This window comes from Phocoena phocoena, chromosome 2 (genome assembly GCF_963924675.1).
Source record: "Phocoena phocoena chromosome 2, mPhoPho1.1, whole genome shotgun sequence".
NCBI classification, from domain to species: Eukaryota; Metazoa; Chordata; class Mammalia; order Artiodactyla; family Phocoenidae; genus Phocoena; species Phocoena phocoena.
In genome coordinates, this window is record NC_089220.1 from 145302489 (window position 1) to 145319679 (window position 17191).

The following is a 17191-nucleotide window of genomic DNA, read 5'->3' on the forward strand; positions in this document are numbered from 1 at the left end:
TGTGAGGGCTTCCCTGGTGGTGCAGTGGTTGAGAACCCGCCTGCCAGTGCAGGGGACACGGGTACGATCCCTGGTCCGGGAAGATCCCACATGCCGCGGAGCAACTAAGCCCGTGTGCCACAACTACTGAGCCTGCACTCTAGAGCCCGTGAGCCACAACTACTGAGCCCGTGAGCCACAACTACTGAGCCCACGTGCCACAACTACTGAAGCCTGTGCGCCTAGAGCCCGTGCTCTGCAACAAGAGAAGCCACAATGAGAAGCCTGTGCACCGCAACAAAGAGTAGCCCCCGCTCACGACAACCAGAGAAAAAGCCTGTGCGCAGCAACAAAGACCCAACGCAGCCAGAAACAATAAATAAAATAAAATAATAAAATAAAATTTTTAAAAAAGCATAACATGAGACCCTATCAGACAAAAGGTGGTCTTCCCTGGGTGGGAGGCTGAGACAGGGAGCACCCGGTGGTCGTGGAAGGCTCCAAGGACCGCCAGTCTGTCCTCCCAGCAAGCTCACCTCCTCTCACGGCCAAATCACCCCCATCCTCCTGCATCTGACGGGGACAAGACTCCCCGGCCTCCGCGAGCCTCTGCTCACATGACATGAGATCACTTCCTAAGGGGAAGAATGTAAGGCACACGCATGGAAATCCCACTGTTCTGTGAAAGGATGACAGGGCAGTGGGAGAAGAAAATCAAGGCCTCTTGAAGACACGTGAGGACCTCTGCTGTGGACAGCTGGCTGTGATGGGGTTCCCAGCATGCAGGCCCGCCCCCTCACCGGCTGGGCACACCGTGGGGAGGGTCTGGGAAGAGAGGTCCCGCCACATACCCAGATGAAGGCTTGCTCTTCTCAAACATCTGCCATCCATGCAAAGAAAAGTTCTCAAAAATTTTATTACAAAACAGAACAATGACAGAATCTAAGCTTACATGTTACTATTTACATTATATGCAAAATCTATTACAGTTTTAATTTATGAACAGAAATATACTGTTTTTTCTCCTTTTTCTTCTCTGTTCTCTTTGCATCATTTATTTGCATTTTTACTTGATCTTGTAATTTAGAAAAGAATGCTTGTGATGATTTTAAGGCTTTGTCTTTACCTTCATCCTGCAATTAAAAAAATACAAGTTCACATTGTAAGATGTGCTTAAAGATGAAAAAACCCAAATGATTAGAACAGGGCATCAAAGTATAAATATGAAAGAGAACTAGACAAGATTATGAGAACTTACATCAGTTAGTGCAGAGACATTATATACATTTTACGCTGCAACAATGGTCTCACAATGTCAGGTGACCGTGAGGACCCTGCATTAGAAACCCGGCCAGTCCCCACGGCCTCTCCCGTCCCGTCCCCTCCCCTCCGCAGGTGGGCAGTGGTGGCTGGCTCGGTTACTCTGCCACCCGGATCACCTAAAGCTTGCCATCCGCTCCCCCTTCCCCCTCCAGCAGCTTTCCTGCCCCATCCTCACCTTTAACAGTGAAGCTTTGCCTGTCTTGGTTAGCTGTTTTAACTTCTCGGAAGCTACTGCTTTGGTGTATTTCCCTGCTCGGTCTGGGTTGCTCTTTTCAAGAAGTCTTCTCCGCTTTTCTTTCTCCTTTATTTTCAAATGCTTTCGATATTTCTTTTTCCTCCTTTCTCGTTTCTTGTCTGTAGCTGTTTTCTCAGCAGCTGTTTTTGTATCTCCAGCTTTATTTTTCTCCTATTGAAAAACAACCACAAACACACTCAATTAATCTAAACAAACAACTCAGGAAATTAGAAGAGAAGCAACTCTATGGAATGTGGCTGATGGGCTGTACACCGATGGCCAAGCGAGAAGCAGAGCATCCCTGCCTACACTCTGAAGGGCTCTGGTCACTCAGCTCTCTAAGACCCAGGATGCGTTCTCTGACGGCGACAGTTCAGTCCCAACACTCCTTCACAAAGGCAGCCTGGAGAGCAGGGGTGTCAGGCTGTCCCTCCTGGAGAAGCACGGAGACCCCAGCTGGGGCTGCAGTCACCTGCCCGCAGCAGCCCAGCTCTGAGCTGCTGGCAGCCATGGGGGGCTGACGGCAGGAAACCTAGCTGGTGAGGGTCCATTTCCTCCCTTTTCTCTTCTGCTGCCAGCCCAGCCTAGCAGAGGTGGCAGAAGCTCTGAAGGGGTGAGTGTGGGTGGAGCAAAGCAAATGAGCACAAAAAAGGAGGGCCGTGTTGCCAGGCGCCAGGAGGCCGAGGCCCCGGCAGAAGCCACCATTACTGTGCAAGGCGAGAGCTCCCATGCTCACAAGGCAGGGACAGCCTGCATGTGGTATGTCCAACTCCTCCCAAGATCCAAATGCTATTACTGATAAGCATTACATGGATACAACACAAAGGGGGAAATGCTGATTAATATCAAAGCGTTGCTAAACATACGCAGTTTGTTTTAAACCTAACACCTAAGCTAACAACCTCAAACTTCTAATATTCAAACTGAATTGTAACAATATACTGATGTCAGATATTTACAATTAGTTTTTACAATATTTCTCAATCTGTATCTCACAATAATACCTGATTACAGAAGACTTGTATTTGAATATTCTATATTATTAATTTGATTATACTTGGAAACTGCTGAGCTATGTTAGAATAAAGACTACAAGCTCAAGGAAAACGAGCTTAAATGGAGATCTGACTAGAAACGACCAACTTATAGACAGAGATTTAAAGCTTCAACACTGGCTTCTCACCTTGACTTCCTCTGGGGCCAGCAGGGCTGCATCGCTGACACTCACTGGGGCGACCTCCTCCATGGTGACGGCTGGCAGATTCGACACAACTTTAATCTCTGGAACAGGCTAGAAAAGAGACAACACACTTAACAGGAAGTCAGAAGTGGTCCTCACATAAAATATTTAAATTGTGAACCTACTGAAGTATATAATACATACAATACTTCATGGAGATTATTTCTATACTTTTTCAGGACCTGTCTGCCATATTCAAACACACTTTCTTTCATCTGTTAGTAAATCATTTCCACCTGCCATGTAGGTGTATATTCTCAAACAATCCTATCCACCGTTTAACAGAATCTATTGGTGTCTGTAAGTGTTACCTTGCCTGCAGGTATAGGAAAAAAGCTCACTATAAGAAATACATGGAAAACGCTGCAAGGAAAGGTGCTTATTGGAACAACATGTTCCAGCAACTAAAAACAGATGTTATAAAGAGAAATATGAAATGATACTAAGTTGTTTTGGAAAATGAAGACAGTACTGAAATAAACACAACCTACAAATTATAAAAACAGGAGGAAAGAATGCAACACTAACTGAAGGGCCATTTGTTTGTCCTTTAGTTTTTTTTTTTATTCTTGAAAGACCTGCCCAAGGGATTCAGAAATTACAATGGTTGCATCCCACTCACGGTAGTAAAAGGGCAATGGTCATGGAAGACTTACACTGCTGCTCTGTACACTAGTCCTGCCCATCTTGACGCAGGGACAACGGGGTCCGCAGTGGAGTAAAGGATGAAGTGGGAAAGAGTAGGTGTCCTGAGCGAACACGAGACTGAGCCCCGGGAGACAGGGCTCTGTCCCAAAATACAGTGCTGTCCACCTCACAAGCTCATTTCCTATCACAGTCCTGCCCACATTCCAGTTGACTAGGCAGATATGCACCCCAGGATCCTTCATAAGGAACAAAAACAAGCCCTGAAGACGACAGGGTCCTGGACTCTAAATAAGAGAAGAATGTCAGAGTGTGAAAGAAATCATCTCTTCCCCTGGACCACTGTTCATTTATTTATTAGGGGCACTGTATTCCATTCTACAATTTAAAGAGAAATACAGAGAAAATGGAGACAAGCCCGAAAATGACAGAAACTGATGCCTGGTGAAACACCAACCTGAATACGAGAAAAGCAGTATCAAGGGGAAGCTAGACCAGAAACGACACTTTTGACAAGGGAAAAATAAGAAAGGCTTTTATACTGTGGCCCAAGATTCCAAGGGATGTCTGAGGACTGCCCCATAGCTGGCTCCAGGCTGGTGTGACAAACACAGCCGCAAAAAAAAAACCACAACTGTGGGCTTCCCTGGTGGCGCAGTGGTTGAGAGTCCACCTACCGATGCAGGGGACATGGGTTCGTGCCCCAGTCCGGGAAGATCCCACATGCCGCGGAGTGGCTGGGCCCGTGAGCCACGGCCGCTGAGCCTGCGCGTCCAGAGCCTGTGCTCCTCAACAGGAGAGGCCACAACGGTGAGAGGCCCGCGTACCGGAAAAAAAAAACACAAAAAACCCCACACACAACTGTGGGGCTTGAAGACGAGTAGTGAGCAATGAACCATCCACCAATGAGCGCACCTGTGCCATGGGGCTATGAGGGAGAAGGGCAGAGACAGTTGCGGGAAGAGGAGGTGTCAAACCTGAGACCCTACAGATGGAAGAACCCGGAGAGAAGGAAGGGGACCAGGGTGGCCGGGGAGCAAACCACGGGGACCAGAGGGATGGGAAGGAGTCACGTCCCGCGGGGCCTTGTAAACAGGGAAGGGATCGCATTCTCCACATGAGTAAGACCTTTCCACAGCAGGACCTGCTGGCTGAGAAGATGGAGACATCCCTCTCCTCTCTTCACCTGCTCACTATGCACGGTCAGACCAAGCACTCTGAGACTCTCAAGATGGGCCCCACCACCAAAAACATACCATCAGGTAAAGGACACCAAGATTAAACAAAAACAAAGAAGCAGGTGATGACCAAATACTCACACAGGAAAAGTTACCAGACCATCAAAGGATCGTAAAGGACCTCGGAGGTTACCACCTCCTCTGTACAGACAGAACGTTAGGCAATTTGCCTACATCACGAAGCCACGGAGGGGCAGACAGACTCGGGTCTGACTCTGGACTAGCCCTTGACGCTCGACATCCCACTTCCAGACGACACAAGTGACCCCCGGGGGCACCAGGCGAGCAAGTACCAGGAGGCTGGTGCAGCACGCCCTGCAGGCTCACAGAAGTCGGTGAGCAGGACGGAGCTGCGGAGCAGATGGGCGCTGAGCTGTCCGGGCGGGAGTCGCAGAGGCAGAGGGGGAACAGCACGCAGTGGGGAGAGCAAGGGCCCAGGAGTTAGGGCTCACCTCCCGCCCCGAAGCCTTGCTGTCCTCATCTGCAAAGTGGAAGGAGTAGAATCTGCCTCAGGTTCTGTGGGTTAGGAGTTAGTGGACATGACGGACCTAATCTGACAGGTGGCAGGTGCTCAATAAACGCCAGGTACAGACACCACACACGTTCCCAAGACCATCATACAAGCAACCAGAGACCAGACAAGGAAGAAGGGTGGGAACTGAGGAGACCCTGTGGCTAAGGTCAAGGGTCTGGCAGGGACCAGCAGGGCGGAACCAGGACTGTCATGGGACCAGACACGAGCCTTCCTCATGGGAGGCCCTGCCTGTAATTTATGGGGAATTCCTGCAGGTTTGTATCCTGAAACCAAATGAAGCACGAGTCTCACAAAAGCTCAAAGAGGAATTACAATCACATCTGCTCTGTTCACTGAGATGTGAGCACACTTACCGGCTTGGGGATGAAATGGAAGTTGGAGAGGGCATCCAATTTTAAGAAGAGGGAATCCATCATCTTCTGAATTTCTACGTGCTCTGGATTTTCTTCCTCTGCTGTTTTTTGCTTAGGAAATAAGTCCAACATTATCAGACTAAGCAGCGTCACAGGCATCACAGGACAAAACACTCAAGGCCGATAAGGGTATCACCAGTTTCTCGTCACCAGGCTTCAGCTCCAAAGAAACATTCCAAGGCAAGATCGAAGTCACCAATACCAGGGCGGCGCTAGCACCCACCCAAGAAGAAACATGACGTGCACTTGAGAAGCTGTCGCAACTATACCACTAACATTTAGAACGTACGATTTAGTTCCCTTGATGTTTACTTCTGTCAGTAACTAAACTACTCCCACTAGGATGGCTATTTAAAAAGAAACAAAACAGAAAATAAAAAGTATCGGCCAGGTTGTGGAAGGACCGGAACCCTTAGGCAGTGCTGGTGGGAACGTAAGATGGCGCAGGCACAGCGGAAATGAGTCTGGCAGTGCCTCCAAAAGTTAAACAGAGAATCACCATAGGAGCAGCAATTCCACTTTTAGGTATATGCCCAAGGGAATTAAAGCAGGTACTCAAACAAGTACATGGACACACATGTCCATAGCTGTATTATTCACGAAAGGCAGAAACAGCCCAAATGCTCATCAACCGGTGACTGGATCAGTAAATCGTGGTACACACACAACAGAATACTATTCAGTTATAAAAAAGGGGACAAATTACAGACACGTCACAATCCTGAAACATTAAGCTAAATAAAAGGCATCAGACACAAAAGGTCACAGGTTGTATGACTCCATTTACATGAAATATCTAGAGTAAGTAAATCCACAGAGAATGAATGCAGATTGGTGGCTGTCAGGGGAGGGGTGACGAAAATGTTTTTGAATTAGATACAGGTAGTGGTTGCACGACACCATGAATGCCCCTGAACCGCTCTCTTTAAAATGGTTAATTTGTTATGTGAATCTCAACTCAATTAAAGACAAGAAACAAAGCAAAAAACAAAACTAAGGAGTTAATGAAGATGTTGTAAAATTATCCAAATATTCATTTGGATTGCAGGGACAAACGTATATGTAATTTGTTAAAGATTTTTCTGATTAAATCACATTGGAAAAAATTGACAGCAGTTTTCATTCCACTAAGAAAAGGTAAATTTCACACTTCTCTTTCCCCATGCCCCAAATGCTATTCTAAGAGGCCAAAAGTTTTTGTTTGGTTACTTATTGATGAACCCATGAAAAACCACTATCACCACTACCACTCATCACTGGGAAGCAACTGGCTCTTTACCCTGGTTGCCCTAATGCCAGAGACACACCCAGGTCTGTGTGTCCAGTGTCTGTCAGTGCCCCCTTCCAGCCATGTCCAAGCACATACTACTGCTTTTTACTCCTTAAACTTAACACGTTTTAAAATCCTAACCACGTCCTTTGCCCTCATCCCAGGTTATATCTGTGAAACAATGCATCTGACATCCAGCATCTTGCTGACACACACAGATCTAAGGGTTAAGGTTCATTCACATGCTGTTTGTCAGCACTCTGCTTATTTCCTCCAGGGCAGCTGCCAAACTTCAGGAAATTCAGATCATCCCTCCCTGCCAGACTAACTCTTAATGGAATGAATGAGGCTAGGATTAGCCTAAATTGAGTCCACACTCAAAAACTTGTGAACTGGCTGCTGATGTCCAAGACAGAAATAAAATTAACATTTAAAGACCTGATACGAGCTACATAATTTCATTTTTACCTCTCATGGTTACCAAATACTTTCTGTACTTACTGAATCTCCTCATAGTAGCTGGATTTTCACTAAGCACTGACTGAGGTTGTACACATCTCCCTTCAACTACCACCTTGGGTGGCAAGGCAGCCGGGAAAAATTTTAATTCAAATCCTTCCAGTTCTTCAGCTTCACAGTGGCATTAGGGCCCTATCTGCTGTTGCTGCCTAAGTGGCATTAATTAACAAAATCTGGATGGAATCTTAAATGCTCTTGCAGGATAAAAATGCCACTTCATCCCCAGGCACATACTGACCACATTCCCAGCAAATCAAATGTGAAGGAATAATTCAATTTGTTATATTGGGAATACAACATTTTTGGAAATATGACTTTGTCCTATTTAACTAAAAGTATTTTTTTAACACTCTAAGTAAAAAGAAACAACCAAAAACTCACCAGACCTAAATACATGAAGGAATTCACAAATAATCTTATAAAATTTATCAACAACTTCTAAAGTACAAATGAGAAATGGTTTTTAAATTGTAGCATAATTGCTGGAAAGTTAATAATTAGCTGTGAAAGTATCAGGTGACCAATGAGTAACTGCAAAACAAATCCCCTCTGCCCCTGACACTCAGTGGGAACACTGCAGCCCCTCTATTCCTAGCATGCTCTGTCTCATACTAAACAAGGTGATCCCAAAGTTCAAGACTTCGGTATTTCACACATTTCGACGAGCAGGTAGAACCTGCAGAGGTGGTTCTCCACCTCCTCCCTGAATGACAACGGCTTCGCCTTACCAGTGTCCTTACCTGGTTGAGTTTGATGTACTCCTGTTCATAAATTTCAGCAAGGCTCAACTTACTCTTCTCATGGTCCAGTGTTAAACGCTTTTTATACTCATATGCATCCTCTTTAGGTTTTTCTTTACGTACAACATCATCCCAAGCCTAAAATATGAAAGACACACAGAACACAAATTGACAGATAAAATCTGTAACTTCTTTCTAGGCTCCCTTAAGAATCTTCCTCTGGAGGGACTTCCCTGGTGGTGCAGTGGTTAAGAATCCGCCTGCCAGGACACAGGTTTATCCCCTGGTCAGGGAAGATCCCACATGCTGCGGATCAACTAAGCCCACGTGCCACAACTACTGAGCCCACACTCTAAAGCCCGCAAGCCACAACTACTGAGCCCATGTGCCCAAACTACTGAAGCCCGCGGGCTTAGAGCCTGTGCTCCACAACAAGAGAAGCCACCGCAATGAAGAGTAGCCCCAGCTGGCCGCAACTAGAGAAAATCCGCGTGCAGCAGCGAAGACCCAACACAGCCAAAAATAAATAAATAAATAATAAAATAAAATACATAATAAAAAAAAGAATCCGCCTGCCAATGCAGGGGACATGGGTTCGATCCCTGGTCTGGGAAGAACCCACATGCCACAGAGCAACTAAGCCCGTGCGCCACAAGTACTGAAGCCCGCACGCCTAGAGCCTGTGCTCCGCAACAAGAGAAGCCACCACAGTGAGAAGCCCGTGCGCTGCAACAAAGACCCAACGCAGCCAAAAATAAATAAATAAATTAAAAAAAAAAAAAAAGAATCCTCCGCTGGAATATTATCTTTCCAGAGTAAGCAAAAGCAAACTGCAGCAAAAAGGAAGTCATTTTCACCATTTGAAATGACTACTCAAGTCACAGTAAGTATTATGCAGAAAGGGCATCACTCAAGTACCCTTTTTTGTTTTAAATACGTCTCTCTCCTGGTTACCAACTTGAACTCCACAATTCCTCATCGTGGTTTGCTCAACAGTTAAGACAAGAGTTTGCTTCATTTCAACTTTAAAGATTTTCTGCATACAGTACCCATCCTTCAAACCCTTCCTATTTTAAACAAACAAACACATGTTATAAAGCTATCTCGGGACTTCCCTCGTGGTCCAGTGGTTAAGACTCCTCGCTCCCAATGCAGGGGGCCCGGGTTCGATCCCTGTTTAGGGAACTAGATCCTGCATGCCACAACTAAGACCCAACGCAGCCAAATAAATAAATAAATAGTAAAAAAAAAAAAAAAAAGCCATCTCTTGGTGCACATGTCATGTACCCAAGTTTTACTCTAAGTTTACAAAATAAGATCAAGTTTTAAACAAAAACTCTGTGGTCACCCCATTCTCCTCAAGCACGACACCTGTCTTTGTTGTGTGACGGCAGTGCCTCACACAACAAAGGGCAAGGACACTTCTGGTGTAGACTTAGGGCTTTTAAATGAAGAACTGATAGAACAAATATTCTATGAAAATAAAGTGTTATTCCTACTCCCAAAATATTCTTACATATTTCTAAACATTTCAGTGAATTTTGAATTAAGTTAAATTTCATTCTTACTGACCTGATCTTTTATCCTCTGCTTAATGATATCTTCTAGTTGAACAGTGGTTTCCTCTGTGATTACAGGTGCTAAAGGAAACAGGACATGTACTCATTAGGTATATAGAAACTAAGCAGTGGTTCGAAATGGGTGGTCCTTGAACCGCAGCATCACCCCCATCTGGGAACGTGTTAGAAATGCGAATTCTTGGGCCCACCCCACACCTCCTAAATCAGAAAGTGAGGAAGAAAAAGGGATACCTCTGTGTGTTTTAACTAGCCTTTCTGATGCTCCCTGCAATTTGAGAACCACAAAACTACAAAATACATACGGTAGCAAATGCTAGCACTTTTAACCCATGCACCTGGGGACTTGCCCCCTCTTTTCCATTCTCTAGCACTAAATAAAACAGAAATTCATTTTGACTTAATGGGCACAAGAAAGAATTCAATGAGGTAATCAGGGTTCTGGCTGGAATCACAATTTAATCACTGGACAATGACAGCAGGCACTGTAAGCAGATCACTAGCAGGACTGATTATGGACTATACACTAGGCATCGCTAGGATATTAGTAATTCTTGGGTGGATTAATGGTATTGTGGCTGTACAGGGGAATGTCTTAGTTCTTAGAAAAAAATAAAAGTACTCAGGACTAAAGTGTCATGATATTGGCTACTTACTTTCAAATGACTCGGGAAGAAAAGTGCACACACCCAGTCACACACATAAATGGGGGGAGAAAGTCAAATATAGCCAAAACTTAACAACTGTTGAATCCAGCTGAATGGCATACATATGTCCACTGTACTATTTTTTCAACATTTCTATATGTTTACAAGTTTTTAAAATAAAAAGTTTGGGGAAAAGAAATATTACTCCAAATCTATGAGAACCATAGAAAAGGCACAGACACGAACAGTTGCAGGAGCCCGGTGGCCACACGCACCCATACGGATGGAGTGGTCAAAGTGCAAGGTCTCTTCTAGGAGGCTGTTCTCAGGCCGCTTCTGTGCTGTCACTTCCCCTTGAAGTTGCCAAGGTTTCTTTTCCAACAACTGTTTTTCCAAAGATGCAATTTTTTCATTCATCTAAGAGACAAAAAGAGTTACTACGTGTTTAGGGAAGAAAACTAGACTTACAGTTGAGTAAAAGCAACTAATATTTTTAATAGTGGGAGAGCAAGAAATGTACTGTTCCTGAACACAATTCTGTTTTGTCCTTGCCATCTTTTAATGATGCCAGTAGTGACCTCCTATTCCTGTCCCCTGAGGTGGGATGAGGAGAGGTGGATGACCTCTTTCCCCCACTGATTTGGAATGCCATGTTTATAATTTACTTACTTCTCCCAGCAGCATTTGGGTATATTTCTGGGCTCTGTTCTAGTCAAACGACCTATTTATTCACAAGCCACTATCAATTTTAATTATTAGAGCATTCCAAGACTAAGTAATTTTTTATTACAACATCAATATTTGATGGAGCCTGACCCTCCTGACTCCACACCCACAATCCAAATTATGTCTTACTTCTGAAAAGGCGGCATCTATAATGACTTCACAGTGTACAAAATGCCAGCCTTTTCAGATACCTTACTGAATTATTTTTCCTAATAGCTTTTCAATTCATCTGCTTGGTTTTTCTAGTAATCTCTGCAAATATCAGTGCTTTCACTTCAGTTTTTCTCACCTCTTATCATTTTCTTTTGTAGCTGTCCTGGCTAAATAACACTTCTACAAGAATCTTAAGTAACAGTGGAAATAGTAATAGTGGTAGTGGGAATAGTCTTATTCTTGATTTTAAAGGGATGTTTCTAGAATTCTACCATTAAGCATGATGGCACCTTTTGGCTAGATGTGTTTGTATTTCACTAGAAGTTAAAAGAAAAATTAGGAATGGATATTGAATTTTATTAAATGTCATTTTTGACATATACGGAGGTGACCATATGGCTTTTCTCCTTAACCTATTATAACAAGTATTAAATTAATAGACTTCCTAATCCTGAATCAAGAGGATGAGGCCCACTTGCTTGTGGTAGCATTATTCTCTCATTGAGCTATTTTGGATTTTTGCATCAATATTCATAAGCGAGACTGTGTGTGTTTTAATGTTACTTTTGTCAGGTTTGGGTATTCATGTTACAGTAGCTTCACAAGAAAAGTTTGGAAGCTTTACTATTTATATGTAGGAACTGATCAAACAGCACTAAATTATCTACTTCTTGATGGTTTGATATAATTCCCCAGTAAAACTAAACCTGCTTCTCTTTTTTTTTTTTTTTGCAGGGGTGTGGGCAGGGAAGGACACTAACTCAAGAACAAAGTTCATATTTTCTTTCAATTTTTTTTTTCTTAAGACTTTTTCTTCTGGGAACAATCTGACAATCATGTATTTAACTCAGATTCTTTTTATCTTGGCTGCACCATGCAGCATGTGGGATCTTAGTTCCCCAACCAGGGATCAAACCCGCAACCCCTGCAGTGGAACTGTGGAGTCTTAACTGCTGGACTACCATGGAAGTCCCTCCCAGATTCTCTTTTTAAAATGATTCTTTTGATATCCTTGGTATCTTTGGTTATTTGCCTAGTCTCACTTCGAACTGTGTGATCTAATTTTAAGATAGTTAAATGATAAAAGCCAAATATTTGGAGCCAGGCTGTACCTATTATTTTCAAATAACATTTTGTTCGTCTGAAATTGTCACAAGGAAATAATTTTTATCGACTTTGGAAGATGTGTTTGAGATGGTATTAGTTAAAATTCTGGCTACCTGGCAACTCGCAGAAGCCATCTGAGATAGGCAGTATCCTTAAGAGCAGGTGAAACAGTTACCAGGAGAGGCTCACAGGACAGCTAGTTAGGAAAAACATGCCCCAGGTATAAAGACAGCACAGAGAAAGAAAACAAACAAGTTTTACAGACGGGCCCCAGATTGAAAGCCACAGCTTGGGAAATGCAGCACGGATTTTTGCAAATTAGTTGCTTCCCACATGGTTATCTCTATACAGGGTGCTACAGAAAGCGGCTGCAAGATTTTGTTTTTTTTTTAAGGACAGTTAAGTGTTCCACCAAAAAAACACAAAAAACAAAACAGGGTAGATTAGTTAGTAGTCTGTGATTTCCACAGTCATGTCAAGCATATGAAAAAATCCCTTAAAATTCCTAATTATTACCTTTTCCTGTCTTATTTCAAAAGAGGATTTGACTTCATCAGAGTCTTTCTGTACATTTAAGACATTTGTATCTTCAGTTTCCTCATCATCTGGCAAAGCAAAGGTCACTCTTTTCAAGGTTTCTTTGTGTTGTTTACTGTCTCCACTTTCTTCAAGGTCATTATCTTCATCCCTGTAAGACCAAAACACTTATGAAAGGAAACACACCACTTTATGTTAGAAAAACAAAAAGAAACAAACTTAGTAATTAAAGTTCTTCTTTTGTAGACTTAATGCAATTAAATATTCAGAACTTCTATAGTCATTCAGTTACTAAAGAACAGAAGGAATTATTTAGGTGAAACAGAACAAAGTGTCCAATATACAGAAAACAAATTTTTCATCAATCTATAATACAAACTTATCTCATCAAAGTAACAACAGGGTATTTTTACTGACACAAAAAACCAAATCAGAGCTCCTGGTAAGAAGGGTTTGCGTGCTAGTGCCAGTGACGCTTAACTGCACTAGATCATCTCTGACGTCCCTTCAAATTTGGAGACTTTCCTCTGGTTACCCTGAGGTTCTCTGATCTTAGAGAATCTACTCTCTGATCTTAGAGAATCCCAATTCTTAGGACAATCACAGCTGACAACCAGGAGTACACAAACAGGATGGGGTACCTCCAGCTTACAGTGTAAAGGATTCAAAATACTCACATCTCAGAAAAGCTTTCTTCTCCTTCTTCAGCAATTTCTTCCTCTTCACTTGAAACCAGTTCATCACCATCATCGTGGACACTTGCTATGTCTTCATCACTTTCAACTGGATCAAAGAAATCTTTGTATTTCAGGTTTCTGGAACTTTTACCTGACTAAAACATAAATACTTTTAAGACCTTAAATCAAGGATAGAAAAATACATTAAATCATGCATAAATGTGTATGCATACTGTACAGGGGAAATTGGCAACTAAAAACACTACCATAAACCGTAAGAACTATTAGACCACGACAAACTGAATGGCACTATAGATTGATTTATGACTGATTAGATAGAGCACGATATTCTTCTCTCTAAATCTTCTAACTACAATTATTTCCAAAATATCCCTGCCTAAATAAAGCATACAAATGCCTTCCTTTCACTCTTATTTCTAGTGTTTGATGAAAATCCATGTTTGAGGGAAAATTCTGAATCTCTCTAACATGTGTGACTGTGGTTCTGAAGCTACAAAACAAGTGTTCTGTGATAAGGAAACAATGGCTTTGGTTTAATTTTTCCAGTCTTTTTTTTTTTCAACTGATCTAAATATTTCACTTAAGCCCTGGTGAGTTTTGAAGTATTTTAAACCTCTTCCGGAGAAACAGAACCCCATCTAATTTGAGGAGGCAGAAAGAATGCTCTGTCCTCTCCCAAAACTTTACCTTAAGATCCTGACTTCCAAACAGTCCTCCGTCTTCATCGGAATCGACATCTTCAAAAAAATCAATATCCTCCTCCTCTTCATCATCTTTTTGTTCCTCTTCCTTTTCTATGTTTTCTAAAAAGCTCTCCATTTCAGAGAGTTTGAAGAATTTATCATCTACTATGGACTTTTCTATTGGTTTCCTAGGCACTTTGTTTTGCACCTTGCTCTGCTGTTCCAATTTGCTGATATCAAAGTCAAGATCAGAGTCCTCATCACTGAAATCTGCGCTTTTCCTCAGATCCAATTTGCTTGAGTTTATAGCTCTCTCACCCTCTTCAGGATCATCACCACTCAGGTCTGACACTTTCTCTTCCTCCTCTTCCAAATCTTGTTCTAGGTCCTCCTCGCCACCGGCCTCCATCTCTGAGGCATCCTCTTCACACTCCTGCACCTCATTCTCTGAGAGAAGACTGATGTCTTCATCTTTAATGGCTTCACTAACTGCATTCTGGAAGTACTGTAAAATTGGTTCATTCTGCAATTCCAGTTGTTGCCAAATCTGCTCATCATCAAAATTATTTATCATCAGTCTTTGTAAAGGACTTCCACGTTTCCTGTCATTCTCTAGTATTTTACTAAAGTCATAAAGTACTTTTGTTAAAGAAGTAAACTTTGATGCCAGTTCATCTTGAATGCTATTAAGGGGACAGGGAGGAGTTAAATTAGATTTATAATTATAGGTAACAATTTCACAGCACTCAGAATTTTATAAAAAGCCCAACTCTTGGGCAAAATCAAATTTTAAAAAAACTGAAGTATGGCTGATTTACAATATTATATTAGTTTCAGTGATTCAGTATTTTTACTGATTATACTCCATTAAAAGTTATTTCAAGATAATGGCCAAGACAATTCCATTGCTATACAATATATTCTTGTTGCTTATCTATTTTATGCATAGTAGTTGGTATCTCTTAATCCCACACCCCTAACTTGCTCCCCCGCACAACTGGTAACTACCATTTTGTTTTCTATATCTGTGAGTCTGTTTCTGTTCTGCTATATAAATTCATTTGTATTACTTTTTAGATCCCACATGTAAGTGATAACACACAGTATTTGTCTTCCTCTGTCTGTCTGACTGACTTCACCAAGCATAATATTCTCTAGGTCCATCCAGGTTACTGCACATGAAATGTCAATTTTATGTATAGATTCTGGCCCCCAACAGTGTATTATCTTGCCAAAGAACCACATTAGTATATAAAAGGTGTCAACCAAGTATCTGTGAATCTGCTATCTGGATTTTAGACAGGGAAACCGTGACAGATGTATTTGCCTAAAGATAGACAGTGAATCTTAACCTTAAATTCTCAACTCTGCTAGATTACAGGCCACTCCATTCAGTCAGCCCATAGTCAACACTTGCTTTGGTAAGAGGGGTCAGAGAATACCTCTCTGAGGATGTGACATCTGAGATGATACCTATTTATAAGGAGACAGTCTTACAAAACTGTGAAAACATGTACTCCAGGCAGAAGAAACAGCAAGAACAAATTTCCTAAGACAGAAACGCACTAGTTGAGTTTGAGGAGCAGAAAAATGATTTAAATGTATGCTTTGGAAAGAAGGCCTTCGAGGAAAAGGAATGAAATTAGCGTGATCAGGAGGCTGATGCAGGCAACCGGGCAAAGGATGCAGAACTGCGCTGGGATTACAGCTGTGAATACGGTGAGAAATAATCAAATTCAGGATAGTATAGTTCGGAGAACTGATAGGATTTGCTAATAACTGGATGTAGAATTGAGAAAAAGGAAGACATCAAGGAAGTAGCTTAGTTTCGTGTCTGAAGGACTGGAAAGACAGAGGTGCTGCTCACTGTGACAGGGAAGGCAGGTGGTGAGCACGGGGAAAGGATCTCAGGGAGGGCAGAGGACAGGGAGCAAACAGAACCAACAGTTCATTTTGGATATACTAAATCTGCGATGCTTAGAGTGTATGGCTGTAGTTTCTGTGAGCCTCAAGGTCGGGTTTCAAATATAAATCTGAGAGCCATAATTTCCTAGATCTTTTCACAGTCTTTGAACAAAATACCACGAGCTCGTGCTGGGAAGGGAGACTAAAGACAGCTTTAACTCTCGAGAAGCTCAAGTCGTGGGGTAGATAGATAAGCGACAAGTTAATACTTTCAATTAAGTCTGATGAGTAAGTAAGCACTGGGTGCTCTGGGAGCACACGGGAAAAAAGAGCAATCCACCCGGTGCGTCTGGCGGGGGCGGGGAGCGGTGCGGCAACTGAGGCCTCGAAACAGTAATAACCCAGTTTGTTTGATTTCAACAGCACACGACTGGGAGATCAACACTGCACAGCTCTTAACCATCTAAAAAAGTGTGATAGGCTAGGGGAGCGTAAACTACCTGAAATCTGCGGAAAAGGGAGCTCCCCTTCCCTTTGCCTTCCCCCTACTCTGGAACTTGCCGGGGGTCCGCAGCCCGCGCCCATGCGAGTCCTGAGCTGCACCACAGCCCAGGCTCCGAGCACTTACGTGAGGAAGCATTCCGGGCGGTCGGTGGCTTTACCGACCTCCCTCAGGCACCGCTCCAAGGTCCGCCGACGCCACACCCGCGGGGCCATGGCTGACTGCAGCTCCGAACACAGCGCCGCATGCACAGGAGGAGAGCCGCCCGGAAACCACGCCACAAAGACGCGCCCCGCCCAACTACAGCCGCTAGCCGAAGGTTCCGCGGCAAACAGGTTCCGGATCCACCCGCAGCCACAGCCAATGGCAGCCCGAGAACTTTCACCAAGGGGTGCGGGCGGGGGGGGGGGGGCGAAGGGGGCGGGGCAGGAAACCGAAAATCGCCATTGGTCAGCTCGATGAACTTTCTCCAAACTTTTTGTTTTGTATTTCTGAGGGGCCCACAGGAGGTGTCGCGTC

At 43.3% G+C, this 17191-nt stretch overlaps 1 protein-coding gene across 1 annotated transcript; it reads right to left on the minus strand.

Moving 5' to 3' along the window:
* Positions 1–873: 873 nt before the first annotated feature.
* MPHOSPH10 (M-phase phosphoprotein 10) lies at positions 874–16913 on the minus strand. The gene is made up of 11 exons (XM_065872195.1): positions 16799–16913; positions 14270–14948; positions 13562–13716; positions 12864–13035; positions 10637–10778; positions 9710–9777; positions 8138–8275; positions 5549–5659; positions 2721–2828; positions 1478–1708; positions 874–1112 (listed from the first exon to the last, which is right to left on the minus strand). The coding sequence occupies exons 1-11, from the start codon at positions 16885–16887 to the stop codon at positions 963–965; spliced, it is 2043 nt and encodes a 680-aa protein (XP_065728267.1). The 5' UTR covers positions 16888–16913; the 3' UTR covers positions 874–962.
* Between the last annotated feature and the right edge of the window lie 278 nt (positions 16914–17191).